The 24,551-nt window shown below is 37.7% G+C and overlaps 1 protein-coding gene across 5 annotated transcripts in view; it reads left to right on the forward strand.

The window, feature by feature from the left end:
• RABGAP1L (RAB GTPase activating protein 1 like) overlaps positions 1 to 24,551 on the forward strand; it is a 563,496-nt gene that overhangs the window by 373,668 nt on the left and 165,277 nt on the right. For all 5 annotated transcript variants that reach the window (XM_031435736.2, XM_064478006.1, XM_064478007.1 and 2 more), the window contains one exon: positions 13,226 to 13,267. In XM_031435736.2, coding sequence (XP_031291596.2) covers positions 13,226 to 13,267 — 42 coding nt within the window. The remainder of the gene's footprint in view (positions 1 to 13,225; positions 13,268 to 24,551) is intronic.

Genomic DNA, 24,551 nt, shown 5'->3' on the forward strand with positions numbered 1-24,551 from the left:
AAATTCCATCTTAAGTGGAAGAACAATATTGCCCTTTTTGCCTACATCCCTTGAGGGATGAACATCCTAAGAATATCCTACTTTGTTTTTAAGAACATCCTACTTTTATCTCACGCAGCTCGCTGCCCTCGGAAGCATTGATGTGAGACTGCTGGGAGGTCACGAGGGCCAATGGGAGTTGTGCAGACAGGTTTCACTGTCATCCTGTCTGTAAACAACTAAATACCACTCTGAAATGAGTGCTCATCCTATTGGGCCTTGTTTGTTTGGTTTTTGTGTATTTGGTTTTTGTCCTGTTGTTTAGGATGTCTCAAAAAGGAACTTTCTACTTTGGTTACTTTTTCAGGATTTTTAATTCTCTTGCTTTTCTCAACATTTGTGAAGAATAGATTGTAATGCTTTTTTAACAAGTATTTTTCCCCCAGTGGATAATCCAGAAAAGAAAACAAAACTGAAAACTTTATACCCTAGATCTCCAACTTGAGAATTTTCTTTTTCATACCATTTCTGACTGTATATCTTTACTTTTGTTCATAAACCCACTACAAACTTGTTAAGTTTGCAAGATGCCTGAAAATTCCTCCAGTCTCAAAAAGGCTACATTCTGTAGGCACATCCTGTAAATGAGTCTTGGTTTCCAGACTCTGGCCTTCCTTCCTTGTTACATCTTCTGGTGAACTAGCACTTAAAAGACAGCTATTTCTCTATAAATCTGTTTGATCTGTTCTTTATTTGAAACCAGAAAATCAAACATTTTTGCTGTGTTTAAATCATAAAGAATCATGGATTGTTAGACTTGAAAAGTATTCTGTGGTAGTTTAAGCCAATAGCCCTTGTTTAAAAGAGGACTTGAGTGAGTATGGCAGGACAACCTCTAAGACCCGTGGCCAATCTCAAGTGCAAAGCAGCAGTAGGCAGTTTGGTATTAGGGCTTAAATTGACTCTTGCAACGAGTAGGTAATTCTTCAGAAGTAGTCTGTAACTATTTGGACCAGTGCTATGGTATACGGTCTAATTTTATTTTTTATCAGGAGATGTGTGAAGGCCTTGAAGAGAATACATAGGTGAAAAACAAAAGCATTTACAGTTACTACATATGAGGACCGATTAAAAGAATTAAGAATATTTAAACTTGAAAAGTATCTCAGTGACATGGAAAAATTGTAACCAGGTGCACTCCATTTCCTTTGAAGGCAGAACAAAAGGAAGTAAATGTGTACTGTAGTGAGAGGAACAGCGGTTGGATGTGAGGCAGGTCCACACAATGAAGCCAGTAAACACTGGAGAGAGGGGATGCTCGGCTTCCTGGTTATCTGACCCGCATTCTCTGGTTATCATCAGCATCCGTTTCCTGTGGTTTGAAATCTCAAGGCCTGAGCCGGATGCGCCTCCAGGAATCCTGTCCAGCTCAGTGATCTTGCACAGTCTGTGTGTCAGTGCCTGTTCAAGGCAAGACAGCAGCCTGTCCGCGGCAGACTTCCTGTAGTATCAGTGCAGCTAAGCTCTGTTTTATGGAAATAATTTTTAAAAACGGCAACTAGCCATTGAGGAATAAATGCCAAAGACTAAATTAGTCAGCTTTTATCATTTTCTATGAAACAAAAACTATATAAACACCTCTCCTCTCTATTCATTTTTAAAGTTTATTAATCCTTTGAACTGTTTCTCCCGAGGTACTAGCTACTTCCATTTCCTAGTGATCTAAGCTTTTCCTTTTAAGACTGAGTCTTTGATATGATTGAATTGATTGGGAGAAAGGAGAAAAAATTTTTCAAGACGTTATCTAAGAAACATATAGTTCAGCTTTTATTCAAAATATGTAGCAAATTCCTTAGGAACTTGAGTAAATGAAATTCTTTATAAAAATTCTGGGAAGTTCAGTCTTGAAGACTTTACCATAATAATGTGTTCAGATATGTGGAGCTAAACTCTGTCCGGCAGTGTTCTGAGTGCTTTGCATATAATAACTCATTTAATCCTCACAACAGCCCTATGAGAGTAGGTGCTGTTAATGAGGAAACTGAGGCAGAGAGTTTAAATAACTACTTTAAGTCATCCAGTTAGGTGAAAGTAGGAGATCGATTCAGACCTAGGAAGTCTGGCTCCAGAGTCCATCTCATAACCCACCTCACTCTAATGACTTTTATGTCTTTTCTGTTACCCAAGTATCTCTCCAGCTGTCAGTAAGGTGGACCAAGTTCTGGACAGTTGCAAGAGTCAAGGAAAGTCAGCAAGCAGCAGAACACCTGCCTCCTCCCTAGCTCAGGAGTCGTCTTTGCTCACATACACTTTCCGTCTCATCCCTCCTGGACCCCATGCCGCTCCAGAGTGCACCATGCTTCTTTATTCCTCTCTTGCCCTTACAGGTGCCCTGCTGCTGGTTTGCAGGGCCTTCCTCTCAACACTTTAACCTGACCAATTTGTTCTATTCCTCAAAATCTTGTTCAGGCGTCCACTGCTTTGTGTAGCTTTTCCCAATTTACCCAAGAGGAGGTCATGCTTTTATCTTTGGGCTCCCTCTATATGATGTACATACCTCTTCTGTTGTACTTTGTTTATTCATTTGACAACTGTTTATTTAGAACTGCTATGTGCCAAGCTCTGTTCTAAACAATGAAGAAGTCAGTCAGTCCAAGTTTCTGACCTAATGAAGCAAAGTATAGGGGGGAGAAAGGCAGGATTTTGAGCAGAAAAATGATTTGACCTAATGTCTTTTTTAAAGGAATCACTCTGGCTGCTGTGGTGAGAATAGGTTGTGAGGGACCAAGAGGTAGGTGTAGGGAAGCCAGAAGGCTGTTGCACTAACAGTAGATCAAGAGTGGGTGGTGGCTTGGGCTCGGGTGGGAGCAGTAGAGTTCATAAGAAACAGTTGAATTTGTATATATTTTGCACGTAGATCCTACAAGATTTGCTGATGGATTGATTGTAGGTTATGAGAGGAATAGAGTATGACTCTAAGGTGTTTTTTGCCTGAACAACTAGAAGAATGCAGTTGCCATGTTAATGGGAGTGGCAAAGGCTGGAATAAGAACAGGTTTGTGGGGAAAATCAAGAGTTCAGTTTTAGACATGGCTAAGATTCCTAGACAGATATCCAAATGGAGATCTTGAGGCAGCTGAATATATGAGTCTGAGTTTAGAGGAGGTAGTGAGGCTAAAGATGTTGACTTTGGAGTCATCAGTATATAGTATGCATTTGAACAGGGCTTGATGGGGTCACCTAGGGAGTGACTGTTAATAGAGGAGGATCAAAGATTGAAGCTGTGGCACCCAACATTAGACAAGAAAATGTGGAGAGTCCTGCAAAGGAGTCTTTGAGGTAGTGGCCATCCAGGTAGGGAGTCTTTTCATGCCTTGAGAGCATGTAATGTTCAAGGGCTGGACAGTGGATTATTTATCTTTATATCTCCTAGTACAGATGTTGACCTTTAGTAGTAAATACGAGCATACTGAAAGAAGGAACGGCTCTTAGCTGGAACATCAGGCATGACCATCGGGATCTCAGGTAGTATTCAGAAGAGAAGGTACATCCTGTACAGCTTTTAAAGCCCCACCTAAGGCGACAGGATCTCATTTCCAAAGAGGAGGCTAACAACAGTGAAATAAGGTCCCTGTCCTAGAAAAGTCTGGAGAATTGAGCAAGTTCTCAAGACAGTAACTTAAACAAAAGTAACAATTCAGAACCAGAACTCAGGACGAGGTGTAAAAACTTGGTCTTGGAGAAAGTCAGATGTCATCTTTTATAAATGAGGCACAAGAGGAGACGAGCTAGAATCAAAGCTATCTTGATTCTCAGCCTCTTGGATACTGGAATGTAGAAATCCTGGCTTTTCCTTTGAGGAAATGCGCTAAGACTTCTTCACATCATGGGTCACTCAGAGCTAGCAGCCAGTCATGGGTTGACATCTGTTCATGCTGTTCAGTAAAAGAGAATTATTTGCGGAAAAATCATCCTTACTTATTTCATATGCTTTAATGTTCTTGTACCTTTCCTTCTAATTCTTCAGATGACTTTGGATCACACATGTTTGTTTAGTCTATTTTTTAAGAAGTGGGAAGAAAGCTAATTTAATTGGGGAAAATAGTGTCTTGTTTTCTTTTAATCCTTCTTTTCTCATTTATAAATGTAAAGCATGGATTGTCCCCCCTTGGATAGAAAGCGTCCCAATTTCTAATCACCTTGATAATAGGATCAACTCAATTAATCTAATCAAAAATAGTGCTTATTATATGTCTAACTCTAGATTGACTGTAAGATTGTCAAGAGCAGTAAAACATGGTCCCTGACCTGAAAGGATTTCCCATCTTTGTGGGGGAAATGAATGTGCATAAACAACTATATGAAGTGAATGTAGCAGTAATCTTGATAGCTGATACATGGACAAGGAATGGTAGGAACATAAGCAGACATTGGTAAATCTCCTTTGAGGGACTTGAGAGTCAGGAGACTCCCAATCAAGGAGAGTTTCAAGGAGATGATTACCTCGAGCTGAGCTTGCTTTCTGGTCAGTTGGCCGGCCACCTGCAAGAAGGAAATGAGGTCCCTGATGCAAGGAGAATGGGAACTTAAGTTCCCCGTAGAGAGATAGGAAGACCTCAGGAAATAATCAGAAAGACATTTCACTGGGAACATTTATGCAGCAACTTCAGTGAAATGAGTTACAGGGGCAGAAGCAGGACGGCGGCCGCAGGTAGCATGGTGATGGTGGAACGAGGAAGCGCAATACAGACTGACTCACCTGTGGTGCAAGGCCCTCCTCAGTTTCACCTACACCAGTGTTTCTGACCTCTTCTTGGACTACTCTTAACTCTTTAAAAATGTGGACACCAGTGGTTAGAATCTGTGGAGTCCGGTGGAGGGTGGTAAAATACGTAATAGATGTTGATGCCTGTCCTGGACTTGCTGAATCAGAATCTTGCAGGATGGGATTCCAGAAGTGAACTTGCCACATGTGCCTCCTTGTTATTTTTAGCAAGTATTCCCCATTTTAGTATTTAGGTCTCTTACAGAGAAGTTGAGACACTTAGGCCAATTGCTGGCAGAAACAGAACTATGATACAGATCTTTTAACTCCTGCCCTAAAACTTTTGGTCTATAGTATTAATTAATTTCTACAGTGAATTTCTAGATTGCTGTGTTTAAAAATTGGAATGAATTTCATGGGGTTTTTGGAACTTTCGCCTAAAATTATAGAATTTTTGCAGCAACTACTGTATTTTTGCTACAGTGTCCTTTGCTGATTAGGTCTTTTTGCTTTGTTATAGCTCTCACTTTAACTTGTTTCTTTGTCATTTAGTAGATCTCAGGCCAAATTAAGTAACTAAATCTTCTGTCTTTTCTTAAACAGAGACGTCTCCTCCTTACTATGGCAGCAGATCTGTGATTTCCAGTAGTTTCTTGGAAAAGAACTTCTAGTATGAGTGATTTAGTTACCTGCCTCTTTTAGATAGATACCTAACTCTTGGTCAGCTCCTAGTAAAGGAACAAGCTCCTCCATCCATTTTACAGCTTAACATATTGTGAATGAGCCGAATTATATCCTAGAGCAATCAAATTACTTCATGGTAACTGAAGTCCTGGCTCTTTTGTTCCATTTAGCTAATTTTGTTAGCTAATTACTAACAAAAATAGTTTGCTATATAAATCATGGTACTTAGTTGAAAATATTCTGACTTTAAATTAATAGCATCAAATTTCAGGAAAATTTACAGTATACAATGGTCATTTTAAATATTATCTCTGAAGCCAGACTGCCTACATTTGAATCCCAGCTTCAACCATTTGTGTGTGATCTTGGGCAAATTAATGAACCTTCAGCAATGCGCAAATGTGCTTCAGTTTCTGCATTTCTCACATTTGAATCAAATGATATTTGTAGATTTTGAAAACAATTATTGGCATATATTGGTGTTCAATAAATGTTAGTAGCTAATATCATTTTCCATTGGAATTAGTTCAAGGTTTAGTTTTCCAAAGAAAACTTGAGACTGCTCTTTCTCAGTTTATTCAAGTTATTCCTGCCACACCTTGATTGCCTGTTGCATTTTTCTGCGGGGAGGTGGACTCTACAACGTAATTTGACAGTTTGCTAAATAATGCTTTGTTCTCTAACCTCTGCATGTAAGTTGCCTCCCCAATTATGTTGATTTTTTTAGAAACAAATATATTTACTTTAAATCTTCAGAACACCTCTGTGCTATGTGGAACATATACTTGGTGCCCTATAAATATTTATTGAATTTAGAGTAATGTGTTGCAGGGTTTTCTAAAGGTCATTTTTATTTTAAAAGAAAGGCGAGAGGATAGGTACAAGAACTCTAACAGCGGAGTCCCTATTCCTTCTGGCTTCTGGGTGAGTTGGATCAATGGAAACTCTAGCAAGGGATGGAGGAGGGAGAGACTCAAGATCAACTGGTAGTTAGCAATTGGTGAAAATCCTTTGTCACTATGAAGGCCATCAAAAACATCTCTGTAGCCCGGGATGGTTGACTGATAACTGTAGCTAGGGGACAACATAATCCAAGGCTCATCGTGACTTGGGGGGATTTGAGAAGAACAGATGGGTGATCGCCAATGTTCTTTGCCAATAGGGCATCTTTATAGGAACCACAAAGTGCTTTCCAGGTCACATCTCTTCTTTACACCCAGGAGTGCTATGTTGTCTGTTTGAGCCCCTTGGTGTAGAGAAGACTTACCCATCTTTGTGAATATGTAAATGCTTGTATATACCCAGCAGTTCTCAGAATGCCTAGCACACAGATTTGATGAATACTTGTCAAAAGCTATAATTTGATTTATTTTCTCTTATTTTATGTTTCTGAAACATTTGTTTATTTCAGATATCACTAACCTCTAAGAATTCTTCCCATAGTCACTCATAATTAAGGACTCAGACCTTGTACATATACCTCTTTTTAGTATTTTATTAAAAAAAATGTAAGTCAAGCAAAGATAAAAAAAAATTACCCACAACTAGACAGATGCATTCACAGGTTACATTTACTTCTTATCTGTCCCCATTCTTGAACTGTCGTCTTAACCACTCTACTTATGAAAAACTAACGAATCTATTTTTAAAAAATGGCAAATGTTTATTTACTAAAACTGGGGAAAAGGAAAGGTGGGAATCATCCAAGTTTTGTTGTATTTTACGGTAGTGAATTAGTAGTAGATATAAGAGAGGACTTAGCTATGAGAGTTTTAAAACATTAGGACTTATTTGTATGCAAGGCTGCTGTGTAAGTCCCTGAATTTTTTTTTTTAAAGCTTCTTCTTAATTTTTCAGTGCTGCAATACTGACCTCTAGTGGGAATCCAGAAGCAGAAACCAAAACCCAAAACGTCATATCATTATTACTCATTACTCCGTCAAAGTCCATTATTTAGTCATCCTGAAACATTGAACTTTTAAAGCAATTACAATACAAGAAGCAGAATAAAGTAAATACTTTTTGGCTAACATTAACAGTGTTCTTGCCATAGGACCTATATTTAAGAGCAGCCAGTATTTATTTCGTTATATTTGCATGGTAATTATCTATCACTTTCTTTTTTCTGTGGAAAAAAAAATGCATTATTTTACAGATCACAGAAGTAAGAAATTTATCAAAGAGAAGTCAGAGGAATTCTGCTCTGGTTACCTGATGGGTGTATAACAAGCGACACCAAACCCAAGCGATGTTAAAATCATGGTTTTGCAGTGAGACCTATTGATACTATGTAGCCTCCTGATGTGGTTCGCTGACACGACACTGCTGCTGTCATATTTGTGCAAAGGATACATAATCTAAGTTTAATCATAAAGAAACATCAGACAAATCAAATTGAGGAACCTTCTACAAAATAACTGGCCCGTACTCTTAAAAAATGTCAAGTTCATGAGAGACAAAGACTGAAAACTGTCCTAAGAGAAAGAACAAGGAAACTTGGCAACTAAATTCAATGTACAACCCAGGATTGGGTCCTGGACCAGAAAAAAATACATGAGTGGGACATCTGACAAAATTTCTTGGATTTGATAGTTGTACTGCGGTTACATAAGATGTTAACATTTGATGAAGCTGGGTGAAGGGTATGCAGTAACTCTTGGTACTGCTTTTGCAAGTTTTTTCTAACTCTGAAGTTATTCCAAAATGAAAATTTTTTTAAAATTAAGAACAGCTGCTTATTTTGTTCACAATTTAATGAGTCAGGAATTTGGGAAGGTTTCAGCCATGTGCTTCATCTCTGATCTACATGACATCAGCGGGGGCTCTTGAGGCTGGGGGGACAAACTTTCAGGATGACATCTTCACTCACATACCTGGCACCTGAGTGATCCTTGGCCTCTGTTTCTAAGGACGGCATCTTGCCCTGCAGGCCCTTTCCTCTTTGGCCTCTTTAGAGCACAGGAGTCTAAGTGTAATTACATTTATTACGTGGTGGCTGGCTTCCAAGAGCGAGCATTCCAAGAGACAGGATGTGAAAGCTGTCAGTCTCTTATGAGACCTGGGCCCAGAATATTGGCACAGCTTCACTTCTACCATATTCTGTTGGTCAAAGCAGTATCATAGTCTTCCCAGATTCAAGAGGTGAGGACCAAGGCCCCACCTCTCAATGGGAGAAGTGTCAAAGGATTATGACCATCTTTAATTCACCACACATATCTCACCAAAACCTCACTGACTTTGCAGTAAAGATGGAATCAGTGAAAAAGCATGGTTGTTTTTTTGTTTTGGGGGGGTCAGACAGACATAAATTCTAGTCCTGGTTTTACCGTTTACTAACAGTGTGGTATCTCTGACCCTCAGTTTCCTTGTCTCTGAATGGTGGCAGCAACACAAATGCCATAGAGTTGTTGAGAGAATTAGTGAATATATATATATATATATATATATATATATATATTGAAATATCAGATATGGCAGGCAATAAATGTGTGAACCTAATAGTAATTGTTAGCATTTATTGAATACTTAGCAAGTGCTCAGTGCGTTTGTTGTGCTCTTTATACGCTGCCTCACTCAGTCACTGCCCCTTCCTGCAGTGGTGCGTCCCAGTTGGGTGGATCAGGATCAGAAGGGGAGGACGGCACCTATCTCCTCTAGCTTTAGCCTGCGAGCCTGCTCCGCTCACCTGGTTTGATCATTTTTCACTGCCTTGTTGTGTGGATTTCCACTTCCATGTACTATTTATTTCCTTTCTGTTTTGCTCCCCAAGGACCCAGGTGCTGAAGCACTTTTGCCACTTGCTGACACTGCCTTTTCAGCACTTGCTCTCAGTGCTGTCAGTGCAGTGCTTGACAGCTCCTCACACAGCCTGTCAGCTCCCTCTGAGCCCACGATTGCCTGCTCATCAGAGCCAAAATGTTCCGTGTCTTTGTTTCAGGGAGTGCTCTGCCATCAGCCTCCCTTTATGCAAGATTGTGGGTGCTCAGTTGTTGGCCTACCCAGGAACACAATGATCTGCACTTTGGAGCAATTATTTAATTTGGGGCAATTACTCGTAGGTGTTCTTTCAAGTGAAGATCTTTCCAGGCTGTGACTGAATTTTGAAACAGCAGCCTTCTGATCAGTTAAGGAACCACTTGTTCACGCGCACAAGTCCAATCTCAGTCTGTTGTCACTGGAGGAAGGTGGTGACCCTTTCTTTTCACCACAAGCTGAGTTTCTATTGCTTCCCATCCTGCCAGCAGCTAGCTAATTTTTGCGAGTGTTTTCAATATGGAGACAAAGAAGAAAATTTGATTTTGGTAGAAGTCACCTATTTGTTATCTTTCTCCTCTCCACTCTCAAAATGTACTTGCCTTTAAATGCGAAGAATCACTTTCATCCTTTAGAAATTAGAGGACACGTTCGATAATACCCAGCCGAGGGGCTCATTCATTTATTCACTGAGCCACCTTCTCTACCTTAGTGTTTAAGAGTATGACTTCTAGAGTTATACCATGTAGGTTGAAATCCACTTAATAGCTGTGTGACCTTGGGAAAGTTAGTTTGACTTCTCTAAATCTTAATTTCCCTGGGTGTAAAATGGAATTTTTTGGATTGTCATGGGATTAACTAAGGACCTGTTTTCAATGTAATTAATTTAGATCTTGGCACATAGAAAATACTCAGTGTATATTGACCCTGATTTACTGTCTGGCGCTTGGAGTTAGACTTTGCACTATAAATAGTAAGTAGCCATAAGAACGTATTTACTGGTTATTTTTACTCTTAATAATTCTTGAAATGCTTTAACCCTTTCAGTCCTATTAGGAACATTTATTTACCCCTCAGTAACAAATTGCTACAGATTACATAGTCCTGAAATGGGGAAGCATCTTGAAAATATATGACATCTTTTTCTTTTTAAAATGTATTTCAAAAAATGTATTTCAGATCAATTAGGCAAAGTTGGACCATGTAGGAGTAGGTGGACAGTAAACTAACTGGGGATTTAGTTCATATGATGGCTTGGAAGAGTGAAGGGTGGTACACTTGTAATTCACCTTATTGTTGGCTAGCAGGCTGAGGACCAAAGCTGGCATTGATGTTATCAACCTTAAAACCAGCCTATTTGTAGTGCCCAGATGCTGGCCTGTGGAATGTTACTATAATTTAATGATACCTCTAATTGTATTCCTAAATGGGAATAAGTCTTATTTAAAAGAGGAAAGTAGATATTCTAAAATATTCAACTAAGATTGCTTTTTATATTATCCTCTTAGGAAATCAGATTACATTGTAGTGAAGTAAAGAACTTGGTAGAATGGCAAGTTTTTCCTGACTTCTAAGACTTAGAGGTCTGAAAATACTTTGTTTGCATAGTCTGGCCACACTGTTCTGCTTTAGTTTAAGGCTTGTGAAGTCTCTACTTTTCTTGATTTTTATGGGTAGTGTCTGGGGTTTCATATAAGCAGATGCAATACTTCTTTATTATTATGAGTTTAGTTAAAGAGTTTACATATGTAAATTTTTCTGATAACCGAATACTTCTTTAGCTTTCCAGACCTTAAAAATCTACTTTTTATTTAAAATACATACTATGCTTCCTTCTTAAGTGTAATATTTCAAACATAATGTAAACATTCATTAACATTGCTGGGATTATCACAGTGAAATAATGTTAGCTGTTGAAGGGCTATTGGCCCCACTAAATGGGCCCAGACAGCTCTACATTTTTAAAAAGTTTGTCTTCTATTTCTGTCAGGTCTAATATTTTAATTCTGGCAACTGTCTTTACAAGCTACCTGTCCCTAACCCCAACCAGCACATACTATGTATTATAGTTTGCTACTTCTTATACCTATAAACAATAAAATCATAGTACCAAATGAGCTAAAAGTATGTATGAAGTTAAAATTTGAATAAATTTTTTTCTTAGTATTAGTGAGAGCTATTTTGGCTATTTAGAGGGTTTTTTTTCCTTTTAAGTTCTTGCTTGTGTTTTTCATAGCTCAGTTGTCCAACAGTGTGACTTTGAGATCATTGAAGAACAGGATTTCTTACTGTAAGTTGACGTTGAGTCTATAAGTTGGTCTAGGTAGGTCCGTAGGAAAAAGAATAAACCCCAGAAAATTTCAGATAGCAAGTATACTTCAATCGTTTGGTCTCAGATAAGCACTTATATACATCATAGCAGCACTGTGTGGTGAAAATGCCATTAAACTACACATTGGGAAGCTTGGAGGGTGATCCTAGCCTGCTGCTAAATACATAGTCAAGTTAGAACTTTGGCCAGTCAAGTTCATACTCTGAAAAGGAGGAATCTTAATACAGGTTGTTATGAGAATCACTGAGATTTCACTCTTCCTGTGAAAGCGCTGTGGCGGGATGTTTGGGAGGGAGGTTGAGAATATAGCAGAGTGGGTTTAACGTGGAGTGGGGTACCTGAAGGGGTCTGGGAAGGAGAGGGGAAGTGGGAGACTGGCTTAGGAGGAAGGACCAGAGCATGACAAGGATTAGAGAGCTAGAGATAAGAGGTGCTGACATTACGAGCGATGACTAGAAAAACAAGAACCAGAGACACTGTGGGTTTAGTCCTGAAGGCAGGTGGATAAGCACTCAGGTAGTGAGGATTCACTGCGCCCAGCAGTTGTGGTGTCGGGGTGTGGAGCAGAGCTGCAGGTCTTTGTTTGCTGGGCCTACAAGTGGGCAGCTGAGAGTGGGGGAAGGGGTGGGGGAGGACCCAAATTTAGATTAGGAAAGCAAATTCTGCCTAGTTATAACCCAGGTTTTTTGTGTTTGTTTGTTTTTTTTAAAATAATAGTCTTTTTTGTTTCCTAATTGTGATCAAAACCAGTCCAGAATCATTGCTTGGCATGGTGATGAACTGCGTCAATTTGATGTTATCTCCTGGCCTGATTATACTTCCTGCTGCTTTTGGTATCTTAACTGAGTACACCCAAAACCTAAAACCAAATAGTTTGTGTTTAACATTCATCCCTTCTACCATCACATCATATTTTCGTAGTTGAATATGAAAGATTAGCAAATTGTAACAGGAATGCACTTTAAGTACATAGACCGATGGAGGCAGGAAAGGATGTTTTATTCGAAGTTCTTTTCATAACACATCTAGTACAGCTCCACATCTGAAAGGTAGATAGATTATACTTGTGACCAAGCTGAAGAGGGCACATCAAATAGACCCAGGACTTAAGGGAGATGTCAGCTCAAACTTAAAAGGTCTTTCTCCTCACATATGATGACTTCCATGACAAGGAAACAGTGTATTCCACGGCAACTTTGTTTCTGATTCTGTCATCTTAAGTATTTAAGATTCCTGTCTCTTGAATTCAATATCTCAACGTCTCTTCAGAGCCATTAGGCTGAGTTCAGAGCCTGTCCTGTTATGAGCAACACTGTTTTGTTCTGTTTTGTCTGCCGCAGTTTAACCATATCACCCAGATGTACAGAGTAAGACCTATAAATTTCAGTTCATACATTTAGATTTCTGTTCCACTGCCATTTTGATCAAGGAACTTGACTTTTGCAAGCCTCATACCAGAAATAGATTGAAGGAAGATAATTTTTGTAAAAACAATAATTTTATGTGAGCATTAATGATATAGCACCTAAAATTTACAGTAAGCTTCTCAGAGAGGGAAAATACCTTTTTAAAAACTCATGGTTTAATTGTAATTGTATGTGAAAATGAAAAGAATTAGGGATTTTATTAAAGATATATGGAAATCTTGGAAAAATATTTAATAAAATAGTGATAATGACAATATTGATTTTGACTCTCTTCTTCTATTTCAGGGTTTGAACATAATCTTTCATGTAGCGTTGGCTCTCCTAAAGGTAAGTCTGTTATGTTTAAGTTTACCAAAGTTTACCTCTCTGACCTTGGAACTGGGCATCATTCAATTTACAGCCTTTGAGTCATTCTAGATTCTTGAACGCAAAAGTAGACTTTTCTGAGGAACTGATGCTCTCTCCTCCCATCCTTTTTTGCTGTTTATTTATAGTTTGTTCCTTTGCTTTTCTTATAGTCCATTTAATCTTGCTATCATAGCACTCTTTTCAGTAACATATAAAGATGTTTCTGTTCATTCAAGTTGGATGATATGAGAGAAAGTTAAAACCTGTTTTCTGTCAAAATGATGCCAGCTTTATTCTTAAAATACATCTTACCATAATAACATCCCTGGAGGTACCTAAACATATGATTGAATTATTAGAAAGCTTTTGTAATACATTGACTAAAAAAGAAACTGCTGTATTTCAATTTGCAGTTCTTTCTCTGATAGCTAGAAATTTATAAGACATGTTAAAATTCAATTATAATTACCTTGTTGGATTTTATATCAACATATCAGTGCAGCTTTGAAAGTGTGATAACAGCAAGACATTTGCTGCAGAGTTGGTGAAAATAATCTAGATGGTTTTTGTCTTCCAGTCAGAGATGAAGTTCTGTTATTGAAGGTGATAATTGCCTTGTTTATAAAAAGATGCACTCTCATCCTTTCCCAGTAAAACATAAGGGTTGAAATTGCAGACACTGGTTGGGGGAGGGTATAGCTCAGTGGTAGAGTGCATGCCTAGCATGCCTAGTATGCACGAGGTCCTGGTTCAATCCTGAGTACTTCCATTAAAACAAACAAACAAACAAACCTGATTATCTCCTCTGTGCAAAAAAAAAAAAAAAATTTGCAAACACTGGACTCAGACATTTGGTTCTCATTTCAGCTCTAGCCTATGACCTTGGGCAAATTACTTAACAGCACTCAGATCCTAAATTTTGAGATAATAATGAAAACTAAATTATGGGGTTGCTGTAAGAATTAAATAAGAAGATACATAAAAGTCCTTAACATAATGTCTAGAAAATTGTAATGCCTAATGAATGGTAGCTATCATTATTTTGATTACTGTTACATTCATGAGGTAAGTTAGAATTTGTCACTAGATTCCCCATAATTCGTTCAGATTTCCGCAAAGATAATGACTTGAATCTTCAGTGAACCTCTTGATGTTTTAGGAGAGCTGCCAGACTTAACCATTAGATACCTTGATCCAAAACAAAGACATCACATAACGTGGGCCCCCTGCAGCTCAGGAGGTGGCTGCTGTTCCTCATCTCTTATAGTGTTAAGCATTTGTTTTTTATGAAGTTCATAAATTGTACTTCACATTGTTCATTAAATCATTTTGAGTTCAGATATGAACAATTCTTATGACAAAGTTACTTTAGAAGTTACGGGAAACATTTTAAAATATTTTCAATAAAGTAACACAAACATCACTGCATGAATCTTTCAATGAATTGATGGATCTCTACTTCTATTTTTTTTTTCCTTGTCTTAAAACAAATCAAAAGCAAAAACTTCCTAAAATGCTTTCTGAATAGGGCTGGAGTAAGACTTTTAGAATGCCTAAGCAGTGACAGTATTACATAATTCAGACTGAAAACAATATTAAACCATAGTAAGTATAAGAAAGTCCAACAAAGTTCTGATTTTTCCTGTTACGTCTAACTTAAAAAAAAAAATCTCAGATACTGTATTTTTCCTAAAATGCCTTTCCTCATTTTTTTAAATGACCTTTCTTTACTAGTGCTCTCAGCACATGCTTAGTCTGTCTTTTGGGGCCAACCCAGGACTTCCCCTCTGATTATCAGACCTGTACTCTGTCAGCCTAATTCTCAGTTCGTCTAGTAACTTACATTCCTGGCTGACCGTTTTTTTTTTTGTTTTGTTTTGTTTGGCTTGTTTGTATTGTTTTCATTTATTTTTGGTCATGTTAACCCAGATGTGACCTGCACAGAGGGCATGCTCTGGCCACTAGGTAGAAGGGCTTTCGTATCTTCTCTCGCAATACATGGAAGTGATCTGATTTCCCCGACCTGGAAATAGAATGCCCCTAACACATACGACAGCACTGACTAACTTTTAACTTCTAATCTAACCTGTCAGATAAAAGAATGTAACTTATTTATATAAAAATAACAAACTGAGGAATAGTTCAAAGTGCTTATGAACGCAGCCCAACTCACTTTCAGCATAGCTGCAAGGGACTTTAGATTTCTCTGTATTAGGAGTATTTTCTGTGATGAGGGGAATCAGAAAGGGAAGCAACATTTCGTGAGCACTTACTCTGTGCTAAATGTTAGCCTCGGTTATCTCATTAGCATACGTTAAATGCGCAGGTGTTATTTGTAGGAGGATCATAAACTGTGTTAGAGAAAAACCGTCTAATTCTCTCCCTTAGTTGATCATTGAGGGAGCCAAGGCCCCAAATTGCCCAGTCTTTTGGCTTAGCAAGGCTGAATTTACAATATTTTTAACCAGCATAAACATAGGTGAATGTCTCTGTTGCTCAGTATGATTTACAGACATCTACTTTCTGAATGGGAGCTACTTTCTTCTGGGTTAGAAACAGTCTACCAGGTGGCTAGAAAGCTATTGAGCTAAAAGAATGATTCACTATAGTAAGTAGCATCATTCAATCATTTGGGATATTGGCCGTGTTCACTAGGTAGGTTAGATACAGTCCCAGAAATCGCATTCAGTTATTACATGAAACATCAAGTAGTCATATTACTTGGTACATTATAATAAGAGTGGAGATGATCAGTCAGAATTAATTTTAGCCACTTCATATTGGCAGAGAAAATTTCCAATCAGAATAGGTTCTTTGCTTTCAGACAATGATTAAAATTAAATGACAGAATATCTCCCCTCTCCCTAAGCTCAGTTTGTATCTTTTATGTGCCTATAAACATTACAGAGATAAAGGCCATTCATAATCCTACCCTCAGAGGTAACCGTAATAAAAATTGGGTATAAAGTCTTTCTCTCATGCTTTAGTCTATTGACCACGTAAACATACATTACTTACCTACATATATACATAGGTATATACACAAATATTTTTAATGGGTTTGAGGATTACAGATAAGAAGATGGGGAGGTAGGAGATAAATCCGGAAGAATAATGTAAAAGTATGAACATATATTTATTTTCTTTCAAATAATGCTGTTGAACAAGACTCTTTTTCATTTAATAATATATTATGCATATCTTCCTATGTCACTACACGCATATCGGGATTAAAAGCATGGATGCTGGAGCCAGGCTGGTTGGGTTTAAATCCCGTCTCAGACAGTCTGTCAGCGATCTTGGGTAAATTAGTTTCCCCATCTTTCAAATAGGGATATTAGCAATACCTATCCGATAGGCTTGTTGTTAGGGTTTAGTGAGTTAATATGTGGTTGTGCCTGTAACGTAGTAGGTACTACAGAGCACCCAGGTGCTATCATTACACATAGAACTCCTCCTCCTCCGCCTCCTCCCCCCTCTTCTCCCCTCCTCCTCCCCTCCCTCTTCCTCTTCTTCTCCTTCTTACATTCTCCTTTGGCTTCTTATTTTTCATCTCCCTCTCTGCTTCTTCTCATTTTCCTTTGCTCACTCCTCTTTTGTCCCTAGTCGTCAATTCAACTTGGAGTTCCATGGAGCCTCAGCCTCTGTTTTGTTAATGTGGTGCCTCATGTTGATTGATTTGCAGATGTTAAACCACCCCTTCATCCTTGGGATGAAGCCTCCTTGATCAGAGTGTATGAATTTTTTTGATGTATTATTAAATTTGGTTTGCTAATATTTTGTTGAGGATTTTTCTATCTACGTTCATTAGTGATATTGGGCTGAAATTTTTCTTTTTTGTAGTGTCTTTGTCTGCTTTGGTATCAGGGTAAGTGCTGACCTTGTAAAATGAGTCTGGAAGAATTCCTTTCTCTTCAATTTTTCTTGGAATAATTTGAGAAAGTTTAGTATTAACTTTTCTTTAAATGTTTGGTGGTGTTCGCCTGTGAAGCTATCTGGATGTGGAGTTTTTACTGTTGTTGAGGAATTTTTATTATTGATTCAGTCTCATTACCAGTAATCAGTCTGTTCAGGTTTTCTGTTCATGATTCATTCTTGGAAGATTGTATATTTCTAGGAATTTATCCATTTCTTGTAGGTTATCTCATTTCTTAGTGCATAATTATTCATAGTATTCTTTTATAATCCTTTGTCTTTCTGTGGTAGTGATTGTAATTTGTCCTCTTTCATTTCTTTTTTTTTTCAAATTGAAGGTCAGTCAGTTTACAGTGTGTCAATTTCTGGTGTACAGCATGTTTCAGCCATACATATATATACGTATGTTCATTTTCATATTCTTTTTCATTATAGATTACTATAAGGTATTGAATATAATTCCCTATGCTATAATATAGAAAAAATTGTTGTTTATCTATTTTATATATACTAGTTAATATTTGCAAATCCCTAACTCCCAGTTTATCCCTTCCCGCCCCCTTCTACCCCCACCCCTCCATAACCATAAGATTGTTTACTATATCTGTGAGTCTATTTCTGTTTTGTAAATAAGTTCATTCATGTCTTCTTTTTACCTTTTTTAGATTCCACATTTAAGTGATATCATATGATATTTTTCTTTCTCTTTCTGGCTTACTTCACTTAGAATGACAATCTCCAGGTGCATCCATGTTGCTGCAAATCCTCTTTCATCTCTGATTTTATTTATTTGGGCCCTCTTTTTTTCTTAAGTCTAGCTAAAGGTTTATCGGTTTTGTTTATCTTTTCAAAGGACCAGCTCTCCGTTTTCATAATCTTTTCTTTTTCTTTTTTTTTAAGTCTCTATTTTATTTGTTTCTCTTCTAATCTATATTATTTCCTTCCTTCTACTAACTTTTGGCTTTGTTTGTTCTTTGTTTTCTGTTTCCTTTAAATGTAAAGTTAGATTGTTTATTTGAGATTCTTCTTGTTTCTTGAGTTAGACTTGTATTGCTGTGACCTTCTCTCTTAGAACTATCTTTGCTGAGTCCCATAGATTTTGGAACATTGTGTTTCCATTTCTGTCTGACTCAAGGTTATAAAAAATTTCCTCTTTGATTTTTTTCAGTGACCCATTGGTTGTTTAATAGCATGTTGTTTAGTCTCCAAGTATTTGTGTCTTTTCCAATTTTCTTCTTGTAATTAGTTTCTAATTTTTGTATCATTGTGGTTGGAAAAGATTCTTTTTTTTTAACATTTTTTATTGATTTATAATCATTTTACAATGTTGTGTCAAATTCCAGTGTTCAGCACAATTTTTCAGTCATTCATGGACATATACACACTCATTGTCACATTTTTTTCTCTGTGAGTTATCATAACATTTTGTGTATATTTCCCTGTGCTATACAGTGTAGTCTATTCTACAATTTTGAAATCCCAGTCTATCCCTTCCCACCCTCCACCCCCCTGGTAACCACAAGTCTGTATTCTCTGTCTGTGAGTCTATTTCTGTCCTGTATTTATGCTTTGTTTTTGTTTGTTTGTTTGTTTTTGTTTTTGTTTTTTAGATTCCACATATGAGCGATCTCATATGGTATTTTTCTTTCTCTTTCTGGCTTACTTCACTTAGAATGACATTCTCCAGGAGCATCCATGTTGCTGCAAATGGCATTATGTTGTCGGTTTTTATGGCTGAGTAGTATTCCATTGTATAAATATACCACCTCTTCTTTATCCAGTCACCTGTTGATGGACATTTAGGCTGTTTCCATGTTTTGGCTATTGTAAATAGTGCTGCTATGAACACTGGGGTGCAGGTGTCATCCTGAAGTAGATTTCCTCCTGGATACAGGCCCAGGAGTGGGATTCCTGGGTCATATGGTAAGTCTATTCCTAGTCTTTTGAGGAATCTCCACACTGTTTTCCATAGTGGCTGCACCAAACTGCATTCCCACCAGTAGTGTAGGAGGGTTCCCCTTTCTCCACAGCCTCTCCAGCATTTGTCATTTGTGGATTTTTGAATGACGGCCATTCTGACTGGTGTGAGGTGATACCTCATTGTAGTTTTGATTTGCATTTCTCTGATAATTAGTGATATTGAGCATTTTTTCATGTGCTTTTTGATCATTTGTATGTCTTCCTTGGAGAATTGCTTGTTTAGGTCTTCTGCCCATTTTTGGGTTGGGTTGTTTATTTTTTTCTTATTGAGTCATATGAGCTGCTTATATATTCTGGAGATCAAGCCTTTGTCGGTTTCACTTGCAAAAATTTTCTCCCATTCCGTAGGTTTTCTTCTTGTTTTACTTCTGGTTTCCTTTGCTGTGCAGGAGCTTGTAAGTTTCATTAGGTCCCATTTGTTTATTCTTGCTTTTATTTCTTCTAGGAGAAAATTTTTTAAATGTATGTCAGATAATGTTTTGCCTATGTTTTCCTCTAGGAGGTTTATTGTATCTTGTCTTATGTTTAAGTCTTTAATCCATTTTGAGTTGATTTTGTATATGGTGTAAGGGAGTGTTCTAGCTTCACTGTTTTACATGCTGCTGTCCAGTTTTCCCAGCACCATTTGCTGAAGAGACTGTCTTTATTCCATTGTATATTCTTGCCTCCTTTGTCGAAGATGAGTTGACCGAAAGTTTGTGGGTTCATTTCTGGGCTCTCTATTCTGTTCCATTGGTCTATATGTCTGTTTTGGTACCAATACCATGCTGTCTTGATGACTGTAGCTCTATAGTATTGTCTGAAGTCTGGGAGAGTTATTCCTCCAGCCTCTTTCTTTCTCTTCAGTAATGCTTTGGCAATTCTAGGTCTTTGATGGTTCCATATGAATTTTATTATGATTTTTTCTAGTTCTGTGAAATATGTCCTGGGTAATTGGATAAGGATTGCATTAAATCTGTAGATTTCCTTGGGCAGTGTGACCATTTTAACAATATTGATTCTTCCAATCCAAGAGCATGGAATATCTTTCCATTTTTTAAAGTCTTCTTTAATTTCCTTCATCAATGGTTTATAGTTTTCTGTGTATAATTCTTTCACCTCCTTGGTTAGACTTATTCCCAGATATTTTATTACTTTAGGTGCTATTTTAAAGGGGATTGTTTCTTTACTTTCTTCTTCTGTTGATTAATCGTTAGTGTAAAAAAATGCAACTGATTTTTGAACGTTAATTTTGTAACCTGCTACCTTGCTGAATTCTTCAATCAGCTCTAGTAGCTTTTGTGTGGACCTTTTAGGGTTTTCTATATATAGTAACATGTCATCAGCATATAATGACACTTTTACCTCTTCTTTTCCAATTTGGATCCCTTTTATTTCTTTCTCTTGCCTGACTGCTGTGGCTAGGACTTCCAGGACTATGCTGAATAGGAGTGGTGATAGTGGGCATCCTTGTCTTGTCCCAGATTTTAGTGGGAAGCTTTTGAGTTTTTCACCGTTGAGTACTATGCTGGCTGTAGGTTTGTCATATATAGCTTTTATTATGTTGTGATATGTTCCCTTATACCCACTTTGGCGAGAGTTTTTATCATAAATGGGTGTTGAATTTTATCAAATGCTTTTTCTGCATCGATTGAGATGATCATGCGGTTTTTGTCCTTTCTCTTGTTGATGTGATGTATTACATTGATTGATTTGCGTATGTTGAACCAGCCTTGTGTCCCTGGGATGAACCCCACTTGGTCATGATGTATAATCTTTTTTATGTGTTGTTGGATTCTATTTGCTAAAATTTTGGTGAGGATTTTGGCGTCTATGTTCATCAGTGATATTGGCCTATAATTCTCTTTTTTTGTAGTGTCTTTGCCTGGTTTTGGTATCAGGGTGATGGTGGCTTCATAGAATGAGTTTGGGAGTATTCCCTCCTTTTCAATTGTCTGGAAGAGTTTGAGAAGGACTGGTATGATATCTTCTTTGTATGTTTGGTAGAATTCCCCGGTGAAGCCATCCGGTCCTGGACTTTTGTTTGTAGGGAGGTTTTTAATTGCTATTTCTATTTCCTTTCTAGTAATCGGTTTGTTCAAGTGTTCAGATTCTTCTTGATTCAGTTTTGGTGGACAGTATGTTTCCAGAAACTTGTCCATCTCCTCTAAGTTATCCAGTTTGGTTCCATATAGTTTTTCATAATATTCTCGTATGATATTCTGTATTTCTATTTTGTTTGTTGTAATTTCTCCATTTTCCTTTCTTATTTTGCTAATTTGTGCTCTCTTTTTTCTTCTTTGTGAGTTTGGCCAGAGGTTTGTCGATTTTATTTACTTTTTCAAAAAACCAGCTTTTGGTTTGGTTGATTTTTTCTGTGGTCTTGTTAATCTCTATTGTATTTAATTCCTCTCTGATCTTTATTATTTCCTTCCTTCTGCTGCTTTTTGGGGCTTTTTGTTCTTCTTTTTCTAATTCATTCAGGTGGTGGAGGGAAAAGATTCTTGATAGGATTTTAATCTTCTTAAGTTTATTGAGACTTGTCATCACTGTGATTCAGACTAGATTTATAGGAAACTCCAGCCCACTTTTTCCTAGCTACGTTGAAATATAGTTAACTTTTTTTTTTTGGCAGACTTTATTATTTTTAAAAGAAGAATTTTTGTGTATGTCGAGGCTCATGTAATACTTACTTAATTTAAAAAACTTCCTCTCAAGAGATAATTCATTTGTCCCTACCTACTCCATTTACTTCAGTGTTTGGCTTTTAGAAAGGAAGAATTTCACATTACATGAGAAATAGAAAATAGGTTTGTATTACAATACTTTTTTTTTTTTTTTGCTTTATTTCCTGTGCAGCCTTTGTGGTACTGATTTGTATATCAAATAGAATCTAAATGCATGACTGTAACACCTCTTTCCTAAACCAAACTTCCATCATAGTAGTCGTCTGCTACTAGAGGCCTGTTTTTTATGTCACTGAATCTTAGTTCCAGAAGTCTGTCTGGAATTCCATAGGAGAAATGACCTTTCACATTTCTTATTTTGGCCCCTTCAGAGCCTTCCAGTTTCCCAGCAATCAGGAGGCTGGAAGCCCTCTCGTAAGCCATGCCCTGTGTGTCCCATCCTGCTTTCTCTGCTTCTTTGTCCAGTGTCCCTTCTGCAGCTAAAATGACCCCTATCATTCCGTTTTAGGACTTCCTTGTTTTTTCACCTTTAATAACGTGTCATTTTGTAACCTTCCACTGGTTAGCCACCAACTTATCCACCATTCCCTACTCAAAACTCTCCTAGAACCCGTGAAATGCATTTGTTCATTTATTTGTTCACTCAGCAAATGGCCTTTGAGCATGTGCTGTGACCCAGCCACTGTGCTTAATGAGAGGGATACAACAGTAGGCACATAGTCCCTTTCCTTAAGTTGTTTCAAGTAGTATCTGACAGCCCTCTGAAACATGTGAGCAAATAAAGTATCTTCCTCTGACTTCCCTCCTCCTCCCTCAAAAAAAAAAAAAAATCTTCCCACCAATCTGCAGTAGACTGTCCCAGTTTATTTCAGTGATGTCACATTATTGTAAGTCCCTGCAGCAATACAGCTCAAAGTGATTCTTAATCATTAGTGTACTTAAGAATCACCTAAGTCCCAAGGAATTTGTTTAAATTGTACTTTTCTGAATGCCTCTTTTCACCCATCTCCCACCCTCAAAATCTGATGCAGGCAGTTCCAGAACCAGGAGGGTAGGAGCACTCATGTGTTACGTAGAGCGGGGTTTCTCAGTCTTAACTCCACATCAGAATCTCCTGTATGTTCGAGTCAGCTTTAAAATGTTTCTGATTGTGAGTTGTACGGAACAATTTCATTTGAATGTCTAGGTGGGACCCAAGCATCATTATTAAAAAAAAAAAAAAAAAAAACTCCCCAGGTGATCCCAGTGTGCAGCTAAGGATCAGCTACTACACTGTGATCAAACATTCAAAATGAAATTATCCAAACAGTGTGATGGTGAAGGAGCAAGGAGGAAAAGAAAACACATGTGCCATTGGAGTAAGGATTCACAGTCACACTTAGAAAATGGGTCGTCCTCATTTTCATCATGAGCAATTGCAGACTTGTCTGTTTTGTCTCTATGCTGCTCCATCTCAGTGCCCATTTGTTAGTAGCAGCTGTTCAAAGGGGCCTGTGAGGATTGGGTTCCTGAGGAGTGTATTAGGGGGAGCCCCTTGAAAAGAGAGGCAAAAGAAGTACCTGGGTTGAGCTGTGGATTGTGACTCAGCTAATTCACCTTGGGTTACCAAGGGTTGCTTGAACCATAAAACCCAATTTATGAAGCATCACTCATCCATTATTAATATCTTCAAGTCAGGAAAAGAGCCTTATTAGAGAACAACAACAACAAAAAAATCTAAAATTGGGACTTATTTAGAGAGAGCAAAAAGTCAGCTATTAGCTCTGTGCTGACTTGTTAGGGATTCCTTTGACCTTTCAAAGTACAATTCCCTTTTCTGTTCTGTTGACGTCAGAAAGAAGGGCCAGTTCATGCTCCAGAGGCTGGCTCCCTGCAGGACAGGATTTGAAAACCATACAGGGTTAAAGAACAAGAGGTGAAGAGCAAAACACCTTGAAAATAGAAAATTGATTTTAGTTCTCCCTAGTCTTTGATTCACCAACTTGGGTAAAAATTGGGTGTTTCTGAGCTTAAAGATGGTGATTTAATGAAGGACTGAAATTATGACGGTAGTTTCTGAGGCTGCCATTCAGGTCACGAAGTTAGAAGCCTGAAGAGCTGGAAAAAACGTGGGAATGTAAATTGGTGCAGCCACTATGGAAAACAGAATGAAGATTCCTTAAAATACTAAAAATAGACTTACCATATGTTCCAGCAATCCTGCTCCTGGGCACATATCCGGAGAAAACTGCAATTCATTAAGGACACATGCACCCCAGGGTACATAGATAGCCTCACTGTTTACAATAGCCAAGACAGGGAAGCAACCTAAATGTGCATCAACAGATGACTGACTAAAGAAGATGTGGTGTATATATACAATAAAATACTAGTCAGCCATAAAAAAAAGAATGAAATAATGCCATTTGCACCAGCATAGATGGACCTAGAGATCATCATACTAAGTAGATCAGAGAAAGACAAATATCATATGATATCACTTATATGTGGAATATAAAAAAATGATACAAATGAATTATTTACAAAACAGAAATAGACTCACAGACATAGAAAAGTATGGGTTTCCAAAGGGGAAAGGGGTTGAGGGGGGAGGGATAAATTAGGAGTCTGGGATTAGCAGATACAATCTACTATTTATAAAGTAGATAAGCAACAAGGTCCTACTGTATAGTGTAGGGAGCTGTATTCAGTATCTTGTAATA

Source organism: Camelus dromedarius, chromosome 23, assembly GCF_036321535.1.
Source record: "Camelus dromedarius isolate mCamDro1 chromosome 23, mCamDro1.pat, whole genome shotgun sequence".
NCBI lineage: Eukaryota > Metazoa > Chordata > Mammalia > Artiodactyla > Camelidae > Camelus > Camelus dromedarius.